Source organism: Meriones unguiculatus, chromosome 1 (assembly GCF_030254825.1).
Source record: "Meriones unguiculatus strain TT.TT164.6M chromosome 1, Bangor_MerUng_6.1, whole genome shotgun sequence".
Classification (NCBI taxonomy): Eukaryota; Metazoa; Chordata; class Mammalia; order Rodentia; family Muridae; genus Meriones; species Meriones unguiculatus.
The window spans coordinates 57,551,354-57,572,132 of NC_083349.1; the positions used below are offsets into that span (position 1 = coordinate 57,551,354).

General features: G+C 37.6%; 1 protein-coding gene across 2 annotated transcripts in view; it reads right to left on the minus strand.

Moving 5' to 3' along the window:
• The window catches only part of Hpse2 (heparanase 2 (inactive)), a 592,793-nt gene that overhangs the window by 166,771 nt on the left and 405,243 nt on the right, over positions 1-20,779 (minus strand). For both annotated transcript variants that reach the window (XM_060389839.1, XM_060389845.1), the window contains one exon: positions 15,504-15,551. In XM_060389839.1, the coding sequence (XP_060245822.1) occupies positions 15,504-15,551 (48 nt within the window). The remainder of the gene's footprint in view (positions 1-15,503; positions 15,552-20,779) is intronic.

The following is a 20,779-nucleotide window of genomic DNA, read 5'->3' on the forward strand; positions in this document are numbered from 1 at the left end:
TTAGTAGACTTTAAAATATCTCCTCTAAGTGTTCTTCAGGAACACACATACATGTTATGTGATCAGGAAAGCTTTCTTATTAGCAAACTTTAATATCATTGTTCCTCCCTGACAATGAAACATTAAGAAGTAACCTATTTTCAGTGGTTAAGTGTTTGGTGTTAAGTTGAAGCCTATGAAGTTGCTTTCTCATGGGTAAAAAAAAAGTTGATCATCATATATATATATATATATATATATATATATATATATATATATATATGTATGTATGTATATATATATGTGGTTTAACCCTTAACATGTACTACCCCTTACCCCTTTTCCTACTAGTTAAACACACACTCCAGTATAGCTTGTTGGAAAGCTAAAGCTGAATATGAATGCAAGTGATCAGAAACAACTATTAATTATTGAATAGAGTCTGCAAAATATGCTGTGACAGAGAATTCAGTGATTCTACAATCTGTTCAATAAACATTTGATACGTAGGTTTTGCATTCTTTTCTGTTAATTAAAATTCTTAGTATAATTGGACTTAAAAACGCTTGTCCACAGATGTTTCCAGAAGTGTTGGGAAGGAAACTATGCCATCCAGTAATATTCCATGAATCTCTGAGTAGAGGATTCTTAAAAACTGTGTAGATCATGATATTATATCCTGCCTCTTTTTCCATGTCTTAAATCCAAACTCAAATAAATAGTAGTCTACGGAAAAATACACGATCTCAAAAAATGTTGGCTTTCAGGCAGTTGCATTTTTCTGAGTGATACCTCCAATTCTTTCAATAGTGATTTTTTTAAAAGCATGAATTTCGTAAAAAATATTGACCAAAGTTATTAAAGAAGGGACTAAGAAAGATTCTTCTTTGTCCCAACATCCATGAATCTTTCTTGTCTTTCCCAATAAACACAAAGTAATTTATAATTTTATGGAGACTTTACATGCTCTATTTAAAAGACATTTGAAAAAAGTGCTTGGAGATCAGGCGATTAGCAATGTGCAGTAGAAGGGTGGGGGCGGGGGGGAAGGATGCTCAATCTTGGTCTTCAACACAGAATTCTTGTAAACTGAAAAGGGAATCACCGAGGTCTTGGCTACTGTGACAGAGGGATAAAGATCTGGGAAAGGGCTTTTGATCTGAAGTCGTTGCTTGTGAATTCTGAGGTTTGTAGCCTGTTCATTCCTTAGGCTGAATGTCAAGTAGGTTTCCTTGACATTGAAAGCACGGCTGGTGGTGATGGTCCTGTGTGTTCCTTGCTTGGAAAAGAGTTTCTGTACCCCACACAACAAACCTCAGCTTTTTATGAAATGAAACATCGTCCATGTTACAGGAAATCATTACTCTGTCACTAAGGTCATGCCAAATTTCCCCAAAGGAGTGGTGTTTTTCAAACCCATTGGCTCCTCATTGCCTCCTTCCAATCCTATTAGGTTAACCCCAGATTTACAGAATTACCCACAGAGTTTGAGAAATGTAAATGTGAAAAGTACTTATAATGCTTGGCCACATTTTTTCATGTGATTCACATTAGAGCATCTCATGTGAAAGTTGAACACAGAAAAACTATACTAATTACACACAGTGTAAGTGAATTTTAAAAATTACAGAAAATTTGAATTCTTTGACGTCTGTGAGGGAACTTTAACAGAAGTGTTTGTTGTTAGTGGTTCTTTTATTTACTGCTAACTTTTTTCCTTTTATATGTATGAAATAAAGTGGGAAGGAAGAAACAAAGGAGGAAAGAGGAAAGAGCGATCCATCTCCACACCAAAATACTAGCAGGAAACCACAATTATGCTGCTGTACAATAGCAATGTTCAGGAAACTGTCTGCCCAGACACAGCCATGTAACTCTAGACAATAATGAAATTATTTTCTGCAACTCTCAAAACCATCCAGCGTAAATTCTAAAGACATTTTACTTTTCCCTTTCTTTGCTGAACTCTTAGAAGCTTTGGCTCCTCAAGATAAAAGTCGTGAGTTTTAGAGAAAAGGGTGGGGTGATGGTGGACATAGACACAGTAATGCAAGTGCATCAAGACTTATGACTACAGCTGCTGTGAACTGGGGAGATGGGATAAGGCTGCTTGACCATTTCTCATCAGAGAGGAAAAGTAAACTCTGCCAAAGGAGAACAAATGTCTGTCAGGGCAAATGACTCCCAGAATGTACTCAGCCCTTTACCTAAGGACAGTAGCTGGGCTCATGCAATTTCTCATCAACATATCAATCATTCATAAGCTTAAAAGAAAAAAAAATCAAGCTGCTTTTGATATCCTACAAATTCAGTTTTACTTTGAAAATCCAAATGGAAGGCCTTTTGCTTAAAATTCTGTAAGAGAAAAAATTAAATCTGACTACCAAAATGAACTTACATTAGGATTAGGTTACAAAAGCATTGTTCATGCAGTTTACCTGAGGTGAGAAAATGGAATATATTACTACATTTGAGATTTTGAGGTGGCTTTGAAATCTGCATGGCTTTCCCTCATACTGTCAGGTATGGTTTGCTCTTAGAAATCAGAGTTTTGACAGTTACAATGATAGTTTGATAGGATCCCGAGTTCCAGTCACCTGTGAGGTAGCTGTGTTCTGTAATCGTAAACTCCAAACTTCCAAATGAATATGATTAACACTGCATGTAATATGAGAAATACAATCAGACATGCTTACTGCACAGAAAGCCCAAAAGTCAAACATCCATGTTGAGGTAATACAGCTCTTAAAGGGATCAAATGACACCAGAGACAAATGTATCAAGTTGCTGTGGCAACTGATCCAAAGTGCAGTCCAGCTGTTTCCAGTCTGCTTTCCCAACATCAGAGACTATTCACTCAAGGCAAACCATAAAAATGCCTCCTAACTCATAAAAACGACATTTTCTGTTTTTTACGCCAGCTCGCTCATATCCTCAGGGTAAGGTCTGCCTATCCCACTTGCTCTTGTCTTATGCTCATCAAAATAAGCCTGTGGGAGAATCCTGAGAACAGTTATACTTGGGTTCTCAAATACAGCGGAGAGGTAAGTTCCTTCAGAAGCCAAAGAAGCACGTGACTGCCTCGCTGCTAGTCACACACAAACCCAGCTACAACCTTCCAGGTTCGCTGTTAGAGACCAGGTGCTTTAATTCAGCCTTTCTGCGTGGGCAAATGCTTTCAAAGTGAAAGCTGAATACTTTTTTTTTTTTCCCTAGAAAATAGGTTATGAAGCCTGCCTCTTCAGAAGAGTGAGGGAGTGGTGTAACAAAAAGTCTGGGCTCTGCTCTCTGGGAAAAAAAAAAAAATTAGTTAAATCCTAGACCATCATCTTTTCTCTGGGACTCCTCAGACAAGATGCACACTTTTGGATGTTTACTCGCTCAGAGAAAACTGCTAAAAATGAGCTTTATTTTGTTAGTGCAGTACTCCTGCACTCATGTTTGTACATGAAACACCTGAGTGTATTACTAAAATGCACATTCTAATTCGTAAGGCCTGGGAGAGGGCCTGGGGTTTCCCCTTTGTAAAACTCCCAGAGGAAGTTAGTGCTGCTGGTTAGCACAGGAACTTTCCAGGCTATGTTCATAAGACGCCACAACGCTGGTGCATTGCACTGAATGTTAGTTCTGACCTCACTCTCAACAGGATATTACAATAAGCACCAGTTTTGAATGATGCATTTCCATTCCGAGGGTTTGTACCAGGATATGTGTTTCTGTGACAAACCTGACCATGTTTGTTTTGGGGAGAACTGTAGGAGTATGGAACTCTTGCCTAGAAAAACCATTGAGCACTCAGAGCTTATGGACTTGTGGGAACATGAGAAATAGTGATGAGAGTAGTGTAGATGATAAAGACCTGACTTACGAAGTTTCAGAAGGAAGTTTGATAGACCCTTAAAAACTATTAGAGCCATTCCTATGCTACTTTGTATTAGGAATCTGTGAGTTCTGGTTAGTTGGGGCTAAAAGAATCATCTCTGGTTAGTAAGAGACTAAAACCACTGAGGTGAAACTTTTCCTTCCGTGGGACATATGATGCTGGTTAGTGGCAATTGAGAAATGAGCTATTTTTACAAAGAAACCACTGACCAAAAAAAAGTAAACGAAATCATTCCTACTGATATTCTGCTATACTCACATCAGTGCCTAGCCCAATTGTCATCAGAGAGGCTTCACCTAGCAACTCAGGGGAGCAGATGCAGAGACCCACAGCCAGAGCTCAGGGAATCCCACAGAAGAGGGGAAGGAAGGATTGCATTAGTTAAAGCGATAGAGAACACCAGGAGAACCGGCACTCAGAATCAACTGAGCAGGGTTCACAGGGCTCACAGAGACTGAAGCAGCCATCACAGAGCCTGATGGGTCTGCACTCGGTCCTCTGGACACACACTGTAGTTGCGTAGCTTGGGGTTTTTGTGGGACAGAGGAAGTGCTGACTCTTGACTGCTCTTGGAACATTTTCCTCCTACTGGGATGTCTCATTCAGCCTTGATATGAGGGTTTGTGCTTAGTCTTATTGCATCTTGTTATGCTGTTTGGCTGATATCCCTGGGAGGTTTGCTCATTTTTAAAGGGAAAGAAAGGAGAAGTGGATGTGGGAAGAGAGGAAACAGATGGAAGCAGTGGAGGGAGAGGAGGCTGCAGTTGGCATGTACTGTATGAGGAAAAAAAAAGAGTGACAGACCAGAATCATGGAGGTGAGACAATAAAGGAGAATTTCCTCAGGGTTAGCACACACAGCTGTGATCCAAAGAGGGCTAAAGCTGCCTCTTATCTGATGCTAATAGCTTAACTTAGTAGTGTGCAAGAATCTTTTAGGTAGTACTGGTTCTGGTGTCATGAGAGCTGCAGGACTGAAGGGTTCATTGAGAGCAACTGGAGCTTGGCACCACTGAAAGTTAGGAGAGGCTGTTGGTGAACACTCAGCGTCAGCAGCAGTGTAAATTTCAAGAGTGAAGGAGGTCATAGAGAGGTTTGGCACTGTGTCCCTGAAAGGAGGCCAGGGCGCTATTGGTGGAGGTGGCCCAGCGTACTGCAGATACCAGTACCTTGGGAGGATTCTGTCAGGACAGCAGCAGCTGCGGAGCGGAGCTGGCCTGAACCGATGTATAAGCTGTCTGTGCTTTAGATGGCAGAGCTCAGATTCAGGCTATAGGTTTACAAGATTTAATTAAACACAAAGTTTTGTTTTGCTTTGTTCAGATTATGACTATGCCCTACTTTTTTTCCTCTGGAGTAACAAAGTATTTATTTATTTATTTTTTAACTTTACAGGAGGAACCCACAGTTTTAAGACTTTGGATGTTTTAAAGAGACTTAGAATTTTTTAAGTGTTTGAATATTTTAAAGTTGTACTGTGTTTATATTGTGATACTAATACAACATATTGGGGATAAAGGAGAAAGGAAAGGCTATGCTTTAATAGTGATGTATTGGTATGTTAGGTTGACAAGAGATCAATTGTGCTGTTTTTTTTTTTGTTTTTTTTTTTGTTTTGTTTTTGTTTTTTTTTTTTGTTAGCACAAGCATCTGGGAAGAGGGTATGTCAATTGAGAAAACGCTTCTATCAGATTGCTTGTATACAAGTATATGAGGCACTTTCTTGATTGATTGATGTAGGAGGGCCTAGGACCTCAAAGTGGTTTCCGCCCTGGACAAGAGGTGGTCATAAGAAAGCAAACTGAGCAGATCCTGGGGAGCAAACCAGTAAGCAGCATTCTTCTATGGTCCCTGCTTCAGCTCCTGACTTCATGTTCCTGCCTTGCTTGCATTTTTTCTTGGCTTCACTCAATGATGGAGTATGATTGGGGAATGTAAGCCAAATAAACTTATTACTTCCAAAATTGATTTTGGTCAGTGTTTATCACAATAGGAAACAAACTAAAACAGAAGTCTGGTTTTTTGTTGTTTTGTAAAATCCAGTGAGAATGTGATAAAAGCAACTGAAGAGATGGAACATTAGTCACATGCTCCATTCAGCCTTAGAAGCGTTCTTAATATAGCAGAGCTTGCACATTTTTCATGGCTCTTGACAACAAGAGAAATGATCCAGAAATTCTATACTTGTAAAAGTATACCCACACCCATACAATCCTCATGTGTGTGTGTGTGTGTGTGTGTGTGTGTAATTAACTAAGTTCCATGTTTTACTTGGGTTTCATTAGACATTATTTTGCTGAAGCCCATTCCATTTATTTATTTTTTTGGTGCTAGGGAGTGGACTCAGGGCCTTGCACATTAAAGCGCACCACCATTGTGCCATACTGCCATCTCAGTAAATACATTTTATTTCCCTTCAAATAATTCAGTCTAAAATCTATTATACACAGAAGAAAACTGCAACTTTAAAGAGATAGCATTGTATAAATGTGCTATATAGATCATTTTTTGGGGATCCAGCAACTTAATGAATATTTAGAAAAGTGACTTTTATAATGATAGTAATTATAAACACTTGAACTTTTAAACACTTGTAATTGCAAGTACAATGATAAATGTCATCACCTTCTCAGTTGTCATCATTATAGTCCTGGATAGTAAGAACTATTAAGACACTTGAGACCCAGTTCAGTCTCATAGACTTTACTGTAAATGCTCCCTCTGCCAGAAGCACAATTCCCAGGGTATTTGCCTAGCTAATTAACTCACTCATTTTTTTCTGTGTTGGCTCACATCTCAGCTTCTAAGAGACCAGGCTCTAAATGCTGGTCTCTTCCCTTCTTTGCTTCCCCAACCTCCTTTCTTTCCCTTCCCTTCTATGCTCTTACTGGGTTCTTCATCTGGTATTTTCTCCTTCTCAAGTCATCTGCTTGTGTCTTTGTGGGTAGTGTTCTGTCTTTCTTTGGTGCCTAGAAGAATTTTCTTCCTATTATGGTTCTTACTGAGTTGAGTAATAATATCCCCTTCTCTATTTTCCTTTCCAGAAGAAAGAGAATAAGCATTGCTTTGCAGAAGTGATCACTATAAGGGATAATCTTACTGCTAACTCTTTGCCATGTTTCTTTTTGCTTCATTGCTTACTTATCCACAGAATTTAGCATAGTATCTGCACATAGTAGTTACTCAAAAGGAACATTTTTTAAAATTAACAAATTAATGAGAGTATAATAAGATTACCCTATAGCACTCAGTAGACTGCTATTAGAGTGGTCAGAAATAAATATGTAATAAATATACCCATGTTCTATGTTGAGATAATTTTATAAATACCGAAATAATAAGAGAGCGGAGACATCAGGGACCTCACATTTGATGAGGGCTCAATATAAAATGTGCACTGAGCCAAGTGCCGCTCTGCACTACATTTACCCTTCACGGTGATTGCTGAGGCAGGTATAACCCCAATTTACAGATGAGGAAAGCAAACTTGGAAGGATTTAGTTTTCTTTTAAATCTACTAAGGATCAGAGGGATTGTATCAGGCCTAGTTTACTTCAAAGCCCTTACTATTTCTACCAAAACATGATGCACAATCCTAAAGGTACTTTGCTTCCAAAGAGTGTTTAAGTATGTTTTAACATCTCTGTCAGTTGCTTTCTTAAATATTTTTCAATATTTTTTCTTAATAATCTCTGTAGCTTGTTAGCATTTTTTGCTCTGAAATTGGCTATCTACATGATGGATTTAACTTTTCCTTTTATGCAGAATCTTTGTTTAGCAAGTCATTCTAATGTCCCATTGCTTACAGAAATGCTCATGAATTAATGCTATTCTCAGAAGTTCATATGCATGTGATCTAGTGAACCAGTGTGAGAAGTTTGGTTGCTTATGATGAAGAGGTGTGAAAAGTTGAGTTGCACAGTTTTGTGTTCCTCACTGTAAATAACTTTGAAGGAGCTATCACTTCATGTCTTCTGTTTTAATATCTGAGAATGTCTACAATTATCTGGAAAATGACATTCTAATACTCCTTCCTCTTTCAATCACTTTCAACCACATCTCTCTATGAAGCCAAATTTTCATTGTAGCCTTAAACCAAACAAGTCATGTCTTTAATTAAGTCATATGTTAAGAGATGCAATAATATAAACTAAGGCCATTTTTTTTCTAATTAATTTTCCTGATTTTGAAAAATAAAGTAAATTTCTATAATAATATTTATGTTCAGATGTAATATGCTTATTTTTAAATAATTTTAATTTTTACAGTTTTAGTATAGCAAGTAGGTATAATCTGATTTTTATACCAAAAAATATGGAAGATTCAATAGTGTTCAAGAATGAATAGTGTCCTGAGATGACTGAGTTGATGAACCATTGCCTTAAGTAGGTGGGGAACTACCTTATTTCTGAAAAAAGCAGAACAACAGAGGCAGAGCTGGGTCAGAACAACAAGCACAGGGTCTTGGAGAGCAATCAGAACTAAAATTACAGGCTTCAAAACAATGAAGCAAATATGCATTTCCTCAGATGTACGACTGTTAGCAATTCAACCTGAAAGTTAGGAGAGTAGAGAACTCTCTGGAACAACAACCAAAAGACCAATATGTATGGATAGTTAGAAGTCTGATGCTTTGGCTGGAATTTCCTGTACAGACTTTCATTTGTTGAGAGTCAACGCCCATTAAAACTAATTCAGTCAACTCTTACAAACAATACTAGAAAAAAACAAAACAAAACTCAAAATAATCAGGCATTTGGGAGAAGGAAGCTTTAATTCTAAAGCCAGAAACAAAGATAAATAATGAGAAAAGGGAAGAAAAGAGGGTCCAACATTAATGAAGGGTGGTACATAAGAACAAAATGGGAAAAGAATGAAGCACTGAGTAGAGAAAAGAGCAGCAAGATAGAAGAAAGAGACAGAAAACAAGAGACAGTACGGCTAGAAACAAGACAAGGAATGATTTAAAAAGGTATTCTAAGTAACAATGAGGTTTTGGAAGTAGTAGAAATACAAATTTCAACAGAACCTAAAATTGATATCCTTGGAGAGGAAACAGGAGATAATATGTCCAGAAACAAGGAAAGGAGTTATGAAGTGGATGTTCTGAGTAATAGAGAAGTTTTGGAATGAGCACTATAGAAGTATAAGTGTCAACAAAAAAATTAGACGATAAAGAGGGTTTATAAGAAAACAGAAGTAAGAATAAAATGGAGAAAATATGTAAAGATTAGAGTACAACTTGAGGACTTTCAATACCTGACTAGTAACAGGCCCCAGAAGGGACTGTATTCAAATGGGAGGATCTTTATTCAAACAAAACAGAACATAACAAAACGAATAAAAAACAAACAAACCACCACCAACAACAACCAAAACCAATCTAAGAAACTCTTCTTAAACTGAGGGTGTAACTTCACACTGGGAGAGTCTACTCTATACCAACTGGACAGAGTAAAGGGAGGGTCACATAAGAGACCCCTGAAGACAGGGAGATGTTAAATTAAAGAGGAAAAAAGCCAACTAAATGAAAGGATTGGAGATTTTTAAATGTATTGTAGTTTTCAATAATTACAACGAAAGCTAGAGTGAAATGGAGCATGAATGTGAATTCTGAGGGAGAGCCATGTTCACCTAACACATAAATCAAACCCCAAGACAAGGCTCAATGTGTTTAGCTCTCATTTATCTTTCTCTAGTAAGCTCCCCGGAGAAATGATACACTAAGTTGAGGGAATAAACCTCAAAGAAGGGCATGGATCCAATAAATAAAAAAGTCAAAAAGAACCCTCAGGATGATGGTGAAGGGTGATCCCAGGACAGCAGCTGTTCAGGAAGCACCAAGATCAATTGGTCCAGATGGGAATAGTAGAGATGGCTCCAGGGCAGATCTCTGAGGAGATGAAATCAACAGCTACCTAAATTTCTGCATTTACAGAAATTTACCACTACTGTAGAGTTTTAGGATGAATTAATGGCGATTAATAGGAAGTTGAGCAAATAAAGAAAAAGATGCTTATGAACACAGAGGGAAACAAAAACTTGTGAAAAAAAACTTAACATAGAATACCATATATCTGATTTATTAAATTTATGTAGTCTGAGGCCAGAGAAACTTCTCAGTGATCAAGACCACTTTCTGTGCAAGCATGAAGATGCATACTTGAATCACAGCCCCTAAGTAACAATCTGGGTAGGACCTTTCATATGGCTGTAACTCCAATAATGTAGAATACAGAGACTGGAGGATCCATGGGGCTTGCTGGCTGCTAGCCTAGCCCACCAAAGGTGTGAGTTCCAGGTTCAGAGAGAGAAAGAGATCCTGCCTCAGAGGAATAGGCAGAGAGTGATAATGGAGGGTACCTGCCACCCCTCTCTAGACCCTGTCCGGGCACACCTGGACACACACACCTGGACACACACACACACACACACACACACACAAATCATACACCTCTCCTCTATGCAAACTAAATTAATTCAAAAATTACATAGTAAAATGTGAACTGTAAATTTTTATCTAACCACTGAAAAATAAGATATTGGAGGAGGAATAAAATTACAATTTTTTCTTCATATGAGCCAAAGGCATAAGAGAACTAAATTCTTGTTTTCCACAGTAATTGATTAATAGAATTTGGGGAAAATCAAGATAGTTGATTCAGACTGTTATTAATAAATACATAGCTTCTTTTTCTTTGGAAAAACACCAAATGGCAAAGATGCCAGTGCAGCAGGAGGGCCTGGAGGACCCAGGGGCCTAGGATTAGGAGGCTTGAGCAGTGGTTTTAGGGACCACAGTTGTAGCCGAGGCTGTGGTTGTGGTTGAGGCCACCGGGCTCGTGTAGGTCAAGCGCAAGACAGGCAGGGGATCCCTGTCACCAAGGCGGGCTGCGTGGTTAAGGACATGGAGATCAAGTCCTTGGGGGAGCTCCACCTTTCCCCCTGCCCAAGGAATCAGAGATTATTGATTTTTTCCCTGTGAACATCCCTAAAGGGTGAGGTTTTCAATGTCATGGCATTGCAGAAACGGACTAGGGCTGGCCAGTGGAAAAGACAGGCTCAAGGCTTTTGTCATTATTGGGACTACAATGGCCATGTTGGTCTTGGTTTTGAGTGCTCCAAGGCGGTAGCCCTGCCATCCGAGAGGCCATGAGTCAAGCTTTTCACCCCCTGTGCAGAGAGGCTACGGGGACCAGATCAGCACGCTCCGCACTGTTCTGTGCCGGTGGCGGGCCTCTGTGGCGCTTGGGGCACCTCATCCCTGCTCCCAGAGGCACTGGCCTCGTCTCTGCTCCTGTGTCCAAGAAGCTACTGCTGATGGCCCGTATTGATGATTGCTACACATCAGCCAGGGGCTGCACTGACATCCTGGGCAACTTTGTCAAGGCCACCTGTGATGCCATCTCCAAGACCTACAGCTACCCGACCTCTAGAAAGAGACTGTGGTCAGCAAGTCTCCTCCTTATCAGGAACTCACTGATCATCTTGTGAAAACCCACATCAGAGTCTCTGTTCAGAGAACCAGGCTCCAGCTGAGGCTAGCACATAGGTTTTGTTTTGTTTTTTTTTTTCTTCCCCACAGGTGTTACATATTTATTTTCTATTTTTAAGCTCTAATTCAGCAGTTTTCTACCCATGGGTTGTGACCCCCACAGGGGTCATATATCAGATATCCTGCATATCAGATATTTACATTATGATTGATAACAGTAGAAAAATTACAGTTATGAAGTAGCAACAAAATAATTTTATGGTTGGGGGTCATCATAACATCACATTGGGGTTTTTATATAAGAAAAAACAAAGTGAATTAAGTCTGTTAAAAAAAGAAATATGGAAATTAAGAATATATGTGATAAGCTATGCAAACTGTTTCTGGAGTAGAAAAAGTAGGGTAGAAATGATGTATCTGGGAATTAACAATTTCTTTAATATGAGAAAAATACAGTACATATTTATTATAACACATTAGATATTACAAAAAAGTAAAAAATGATCAAAAAAGAACCCCCATATTTCGTGCATCCAAGGCCTAATACTATTAATCCACTGGTGTCTTTTCTTTGGCTTCTCTTTATATTCAACTTTACGCCATTGAAGTATGATCTATACATTCTATATTTTACTTTTCTTAACAAAGACATTTTCTCATTCATATTTTTCATAAATATTATCAAGGCATCTTATTATTTTATAATCAGTAAGATATTTTTAAGTATAACAGTTTAGATTTTCCTTCAATATTTGAGTAAAAACATTTCTAAACCTAGAGATGTACCTAGAGTACATCTATATCATATACCCATCACCTGAGTGCTATAGTTAACATTTTACTGTATTTATGTTTTCATATAACATATTTATGTTTTCATAACCTATCTATTTCCCTACTCATTCATTGATACATTTTGTGTTCTGAAGCTTTTCAAAATAAACTGCAGTTTGTAAACTTCATCCTAAATATGTCATCAGGTATACAAATTAGCCAGAATTCATCTTTACAGTATATTTCACATGTAACGTGATGCACAAATCTTCATTATATCATTTGATGAACTTGGACAAACACATATTTCTATGTAACTCCAATTCCTATCAAGATGCAGATCACTGCAGCCACTAAACCATGCCCTTTCCTCTTAATTCACAGCCCTCTCCTCAGAGACTGTCACTGTTCTGACTTATAAAATCTGTCCTAGTACTTTATATAACTGAAATGATATGAATATCCTTTTTTTGTTGTTCTCTTTTAATTTAATATAGTGGTTTTGAGATCTATGTGAGGCTTTTTTATTTGTTACACTTTCGTTGCATACTTTGGGCTGTTTGTTCCTTTTTATCTTCTTCAGATGACAAACAAAATTACTGATTAATATTGTTTCTTCTTTTTACAGTAAATACGGCAGGCCACAGGCTTCTGCAAAGGTCCAGTAACTGCTGAATATAATTTTAATATAATATATTTTCATAATAATCAGTAACTGTTTCATGGTTTGCTTCATGGTTTATCTTTGATCTATGGATTATTTAAAAATGTGTTAATTTGCAAAGCCACATTTTATAGATGTTGTATGACTAATATTTATGTAATCAGAAATATACTCTATGGGATTTTAAGCTGGAAATATATATGTATATGTGTATACATGTATATGTATATATGTATAAATGTATATATATACATATATGTGTAATACTTGTATTCATATATATGCATATATACTCACCACACATATATATACCACATTGTCATTTTCCATTCATATATATATGGGTGTTTGTGTGTGGTATGTATGCATGTATGCATTATGAAATGCTAGTCAGCTGTAATGAAAAAGGAAATAATGAACTTGGCAGATAATGGACTGAACTAGAAAAAATCATATTGAATAATGTGACCAAGACCGAGAAAGGAAAATGTTACATGTTATACATGTTACCCCTTTTTGACAGCTCCTAACTCCAAATATTCAGGTGTGAGTACCTATCCTGATCCTATAGTATCCGCAGAAACTAGAAAAGTTAATGGGTCCATTGCCAGGGTAAGAGGGTTGGGGAGCTGTCACAAGGTACATGTGATCTGATCAGGCAAACTGAAAAGGGGGCTCTTTAGGGAGGGGAGAGGTAAATGCAGAATAAAGATGGAGAAGGTAAAAGAGAATTGTAGGATACAAGTGATCTGACAGAGGAAATGAGAAAGGGGCACTCTTTAGGGAGGGAGAGGGAGGTGAACACCAAAGGAGGATAAAATAACAATAAGGATGTCTGATAAAGCCATAATAAGTCATAATCTTGGTTTTTAGAGAAACCTCCAAACTGACTTCCACAGTGATTGTTACAGTTCGTACTCTCTTCAGGATCACCTAGAGGTTCCTTTCCAATGTTCCTTGCTTTAGTGGGAGGCATACTGACAAGGATGAAATGAAATCTCAAAGCGCTTGGTTTGTTGATGGTTAACTTCAGTTTTTATATGTTCTAGATATTAGCCCTCTGTCAGAGGTAGGGTTGGTGAAGATTTTTTTCTCAGTCTATAGGCTGTGGTTGTTTTTTTGTTTGTTTTTTTGTTGTTGTTGACAGTGTCCTTTGCTTTACAGAAGCTTTTCAGTTTTGTATAGAGCTAAACAAAGAATTCTCAATAGAGGAATATCAAATAGCAAAGGAACACTTAAAGAAATGCTCAACATCCTTAGTCATGAGGGAAATGCAAATCAAAATGACCCTGAAATTCCATCATATACCCATCAGAATGGCTAAGATCAAAAACTCAAGTGAGAACACATGTTGTCGAGGATGTGGAGAAAGGGAAACCCCCTTTCATTGCTGGTGGGAATGTAAACTTGTACAACCACTTTGGAAATCAATCTGGCACTTTTTCAGAAAATTAGGAATAGTGAGTGTTGCCTCAAGATTCAGCTATACCACTCCTGGGCATAGATCAAAGATGCTCAACCATACAATGAGAACATGGACTATGTTCATAGCAGGTTTATTTGTAATAGCCAGAACCTGGAAACAACCCAGATGCCCCTCAACCGAGGAATGGATACAGAAATTGTGGTACGTTTACACAATGGAATGCTACTCAGCAATTAAAAACAATGAAATTTGCAGGCAAATGGATGGAACTAGAAAAGATCATCCTGAGTGAGGTATCCCAGGAGCAGAAAGACACAAAAACAGGATGAAGGACAAGAATTTCTGAAAAAAAAATTGAAACTTGTTGTTTAGATAAACTGAATATAAATATAGGCTGAAACAGTTCTCACCTGATTTGAGTTATTGACTACCAACAACCCAAAAGTCCTTTGTGGATATTTTAATCAATATTTTATCCTCTTCTTTTTCCTTTCACAGTTTCATCGTACCAAAACGGACCCACATAAAACAGGAGACAGACAAGTAGGAGTGGCAGGGTACAGAGTGGAAAACTGCACCTGAACTGCATCCTCTGAGAAGTGACAGAGACGCTGTGGGAGGAGAAAGGGATTCCAAAGCCCAACACTGGGGCACAGACACCAGAGGAACACTTACAGAACACTTGAGCATAGGTTCTGGATAGCTCCCCCGCCAAGGTGAGCCACGCTCGAGACGACTGGGCTTTTCAACATGAGCCTCTTCCTGGAGGGTTGAGGTTATCCCTTTTCCTGAAGCTACTTCATTTTCTTCATATTTTTTCTCTTCTTAGCCTACTTTATATTATCAAATTTCTTGGCGCTAATTAAAGCCACAGGTAGTAATATAATAAAGTATTTCCATTTTCACATGATATATTAAACAATCAAAACTGTTTCCTCTCTTAAACAGAAAAAATTTATTTCCAAAAGGAAAGCCTCTAGGGAAATGGTGCCACATTTAATCTCCATTACCCTTCATTCCTGACAGATTAATTTAAGCGTGTACATTAATAGTCAGATTTCCAAATTGTGTCAGTATTAGGGCGGTTATGATTTTGAAAATAACAACATAAAATCATTGCACATCAGACATATGTTCTAATAATAGCTTTAGAGGTAATTTCAATTTTTCTTGAAAGATAAAGGGTGGTTTATTGAATGTCAGCTGTGAACTTGGTGACAGTTAATTATCTTCCATTTCATAGCAGCCGATAATAAGTGAGATAAAAAATGATGAATACCTACTGTTGCCAGGTAACTGCATCTACTGTGCTTCCTGCCACCTTCATGAACCTGTAGAGAAAAAAGGATGCTGTGACTTAAAATAACCAAATCTCCAAAGCTAAAATAAGGTGAAGCAAGAAATACACTGGGCCAGTCCACATACGGATACACTTTCTCAAAGGACCCACGGCCCCAGCAACAAACACCAGAACCTTAGCCCAGCACTTCACCTACATCTGTCTTCCTAAGTAGAAGACTGACATATCTGTGTTATTTTCTATTCTCCAAAGACTGAACTCTGCTGGGAAACAATGGTGCTTCCTGAGGAGGGCACCATAATAGGTGCCTTTGAAAAACTGCAGGCCTATCTCCCTGGAGAAAGCATGGAAAAACCCAACTTATTTATACATCTGTAAGGCACTATCGAATATGTTACAATGCAAAGCTGCCCCATCTGTGTGAAACATGAGCACAACAAAGTAATAGATCCGGAACAGCTAAGTAGAGAACTCAGCATCCTCTATCAAGTATGCCCGGCTCAAGAGTAGAGGGAGGGCTGGTTCTGGGCAGCTAAGTACACAGCAAAACCTTGTGAGCAATCACTCACTGACGTGTGTGACCTCGCGGAGGTCCAGAAGAACCAAAGCCGGGAGGATAATTTGTGATTCACAGATGCCATGGCCACATGTTTGAAATAACTGTCTGCCTCTGCTCAGTTGTCTGAGGACATGCATTGCCATGGCTACTACTTTTTTTTTTTTTTGAGAAAGAGTTATTACTCAAAATCAGGAATCAAAGGAAATGTCTCAGTTCTTTCAGCTGCTCCTTTCAGCTTCAAGACTCCAAAAGGCAACTTTTTTTCAGACGAAACATTGAATTTTGCTTTATAACCAAAGAACTCTTGAACCAGAAAAGGAAACAGCTTCATTTCTGGAAGACCCTAGCTGTAGCCTACCTGAGCAGAATCCTTCTAGACAGATAGATGGGAAAAGTGGGTTACTAGGAGCAAACCAAAAGGTTCTGTTTTGCTATGATAGTGGGAAAGGAATCAGTCTACCTGTAAAACAAACTGAACAAAGGTGGAAACTAGGACTTTTGGTTAGCCTCAAAGTAAGGCATATAAAAAAAAAAGAAAGAAAGAAAAAAGGAAAGGGAAAAGTGTAGTGGAAGTTTTGGTGTCTTTAAAAAACTCCGTTATATTATTGTAAACATGTTTTTGTTTTAATCCCAGGAATGGGATACGGGACTGATTCAGATTGTCCACAGCAGCAAACTATTTGAGAGGGGCTTTTGGCTACTGCAGACAGTTTAATTCTGAGGACTTTGGAAAGGGAATAAATTCCAGAGCCCAGAGAAAGCTCTGAGAAAGAAGAATGCTGCTGCTCCCCCATTCTGCTCCTGGTTGTTGTTGATGCAATTTGAAAAGAAGTAATTAATAAAAAAAAATAAATTAAAAAAAGAAAGAAAAAAGAAAAAAAATGCCAAAAAAAGAAAAGAAATAAGAAGATAAGGAATAAAGCATTTGCTAAGGAGGAAAAAAACCAAAAAAACAAAAAACAAAACAGCATGGCTTTCCACTGCCTTTTCTCTCAAAAAGGAAACAAAAGATTAGAATTGAGTCATATATCCACACACATATATATTGTGTGAAATATAGGGCATTTCAATTAAGATTCAAAGTTGACTTTTTAAAGTGTTGTTCAAGTCAAATGCTACCCAATGTCAATTGCTTCCAGCTGTTGAACAGGTTTGTAGAGCTATAGGTCATTGTAACAACATTGTCTGTGACACTTCTTAATTTTACTTTTAGAACCCAGAATATAAATCACAAAATATATTATGGATTATGAAATAAATAAACAATAGATGAAAAAAGATATACTGACTACGAAGATTAGACTTGCGCCAAGGAACTCAATGGCCCTAACCAGCAGGAAGTAGCTAAAGAGAACTATGCCACCTCTCCTCACTAACATTTTTTCTCTCCTACTTGGTAGTAGGGTGTTGGAAGGGATTGGGGTGCATAGGGAGAAAGAGGTATAAGAAATAGAAATAAAATAGTTTTAAAACAGAGAAGAGGACTGACTAGAGAGAAGCATCCAACAGGGCAGCAGGAACAGCTGGAGGGAGAAGCAGACACTCGAGTGGTCTTAGATTGGATTTTCTATTTATGTTTTTGCTTTTCTGTCTGTAGTACCACTCTGAAGTCCAGAAGCAAAAATGTGGAAACTATAATATAGTATGTAATTTAGAATGGAATTAGTTTGATGGGTTGAGTCAAAATTTCAATGTGGGTTGGTAGATACTTAGCATTTCTGAGTACCTAGTTAGTACCCACTATGTGTGTGTGAGAGAGAGAGAAAGAAACAGAGAGAGAGAAAGAGAGAGAGAGAGAAAGAAATTTCTTACACTTCTTAACATTGCTTTGCTTGCTGATGAGGATGCTAGCTTTTATTAATCCTTTTACACAGGTAATACACAGCTTCTTTATTGGCTAGGAGAGTAGAATTTTCAGCTATCGCACACCGATCTTACGAGCGTTACGGCCCTTCACCTCAGTTACCAGCAGCAAAATCCTGTTTGCGTTTGTCAGGGTTGCTCATCCTCCCCCTGCTTTTGTGCTGTGTCCCCTTCGGAATTAAAAAGCCAGAAATGTTTATGTACTTGGTCTTTTCATCCTGGTATGTGCTACCCTAATCAATAAGCACACAGTCAGCATCCGTCAAAATGCAGAAAAAGAAAACGAGAGACAACAGGGTCAAAGGAAATGAATGAGAATCCCCAAGAATCTTTTTGCTACATATGTACTTAAGCATTGGCGACCTGAAGATGCTCTAAGGAGTTGGATGGCCTAGAGATAAAGAGAGGGAGAAGGAATTCTTAATCTTTTCTTCAGGATATTGTAAAAATCAGAAAATTTAGACAGTCTTACATGTAAGCACCATTAATTTTTTAAAAGAAAAAAAAAGACCCAAAGATTTAAACATACATTTGCATGGAATTTACTCCTCCAAAATATTTACTATCATATCTGAAATAGAAACAGTTTATGAAAAACTGTCTTCAAAAATCATATAAAAATAACCACAATGAAACTGACACATATTCTTATAAACTGTTTTCAGCTTCTTATATGTGTAAATCCCATACTCTCCCAAAAGAAATCAATTAGGGAGATGTTTCTGTTTGCGCACGAAAGGCCACATCTTACAAGGGATATTTGAGTTGTTCAAACTCACACAGCCAATGTGGACTAGGACCTCATTCTGATTCCAAATCCATCCCGATTTCTGGCACCCTGTGAGGTCTCTAAGCTATTTTTACTAGAGCTGAGTAGTATAGTAGAACTTTAAAATGCAAAAGAAAGCTGGTCATGGTGGCACACACTTTTAATCCTAGTTGGGAGGCAGAAGCAGTTGGGTATCTATGAGTTTGAGGCCAGCCTGGTCTACAAAGAAAGTTCTAGAACAGCCAAGGCTGTTACATGGGAAACCTTGTCTTGAAACACAAAAACACAAAACAACAAAACAAAATAAAACAACAACAACAAAAAGCAAAATAAAATGTTGAAATTTTATGTTGAGAAAATACAACATACAAAATACATGTTTATTAGGAAAGAACCATGGGCTAAATACCTCCTTTCCCTTTCTGTTGCTGCTGTTGTTGTTTCCTCAAATGTAAGCTCTTCGGTGTTTATCTGCAAGAAGAGGTGCTGAATGTGCACAATGGAAGGTGCCCCAGTCAATCCCCAGGAAGAGAACCAACACAATGGAAACCAGAAGGCAGACGGTAACAGTTGACTACAAAAGTTACTGTGTGTTACACCAGTACCAGCCGACTGCTGTAGGGTCATAGTCAAAAGAGCAGTTGACTCTGTTGTCTATGATGTTAGAAAGGACATATATATTTCCCTGAACAGTACCTGGAAGGAGAAAACAGCTTGTGCTGTAAGGAAAAAAATCGTTTATGATAGGAATGAACAAAGGGTGCAGTGTGGCTGGTTGCCAGGAAACAGGCAAGGGAACAGCAGGACGTCAGACTGGTCAGGGCTCTAGTAAGTGGCCTATCATGATAATCTGATCTTCATCCTAGCAGTAAGATGCAAATCCAAATCCCACTTATGTCTGTATGACCAGCTGCCAGCAGAGCTATGAAATATGGCTAGTGTGTCCTTAATGAGTGTGTCCTTCATGCATGATTGTTCAGTTTATCCTATGTTTAGACTAAATAACATGTCAGGATCAGCTTTAGCTTTCAGGAAGATTATTCTGGCCGTGGTAAATGTGAAAGTTACTGGTGGGAATAGATTGGCAGTAGTCTATAACAGAGGGATGAGAAGCTTTGAATTGGGACAATGAAACATGATTAGAGCAAGAGAGGCTGTGGAAATTTTTAATTGTAGCACTATTTGAGATATTTCTAGCAGAAATTTCTAATCCTATTGAAGATGCACTGAAGAACTAGAAATAGTCACTGAGCATAGCAGTTATGTTGTGGTCAAGAAAATTAGTACAAAGATCATTGATGTCCTGCTTGGCCAAAGGCTCTGGAATGTCTTTAAAAAGGCAGGCAGTTTTCTATGATGAAAACTGGAAACCAAGTCTTCATGATAGTTTCATTTTAGAGACCTGCATATGTATTTGATGATTTGTTCTGCTAAATATATCAATAAGTACTTCAATAAATCATTCTTAATTAAACTAATATCATACATAGACTAGGAAAGCTATAAAGTTGGGGACATTAAAATAATGTTAATGATTTCTCTCTATAAAAATTAAAATATAAGATATGATAAGCCCATAAATATAATATTTAGAGAACTTACAGAGGAATATCTTAAAATAAAATACAGTAAAAAACTATGATGATTTTGAAAAGGAAACAATTTATTTCTTACATTAGCTTATGTATTTAATGTAAATGAAATGTAAATAAAAAGTTCCAGTAGATATTCTTGAAGTCTTACAAAGTCATTCTAATTTTTTCCAAGAAAATTCTGATAAACTAAAATAATAAAGATGTGTCTATTTGTTCTATCATATTAATGCATATTAGATTAATACATATCCCAACGAATAAAACAGTCTTGGTTTTGAAATTAGTAAGGAAAGCTTGTGGAGCAGAATAGCATTTTAAAGTATAAAATGCATTAAATTAACAAGACTTTCCACATAGAAAAGTGTTTAGAATAGTTCCACATGATTTGTTTTAATTATTTTGAAATAGAAATTAAAGTTAGACTCTTACCTAATATGCTATTTTTCAGAAGATATAAAATACTTAAATATAAT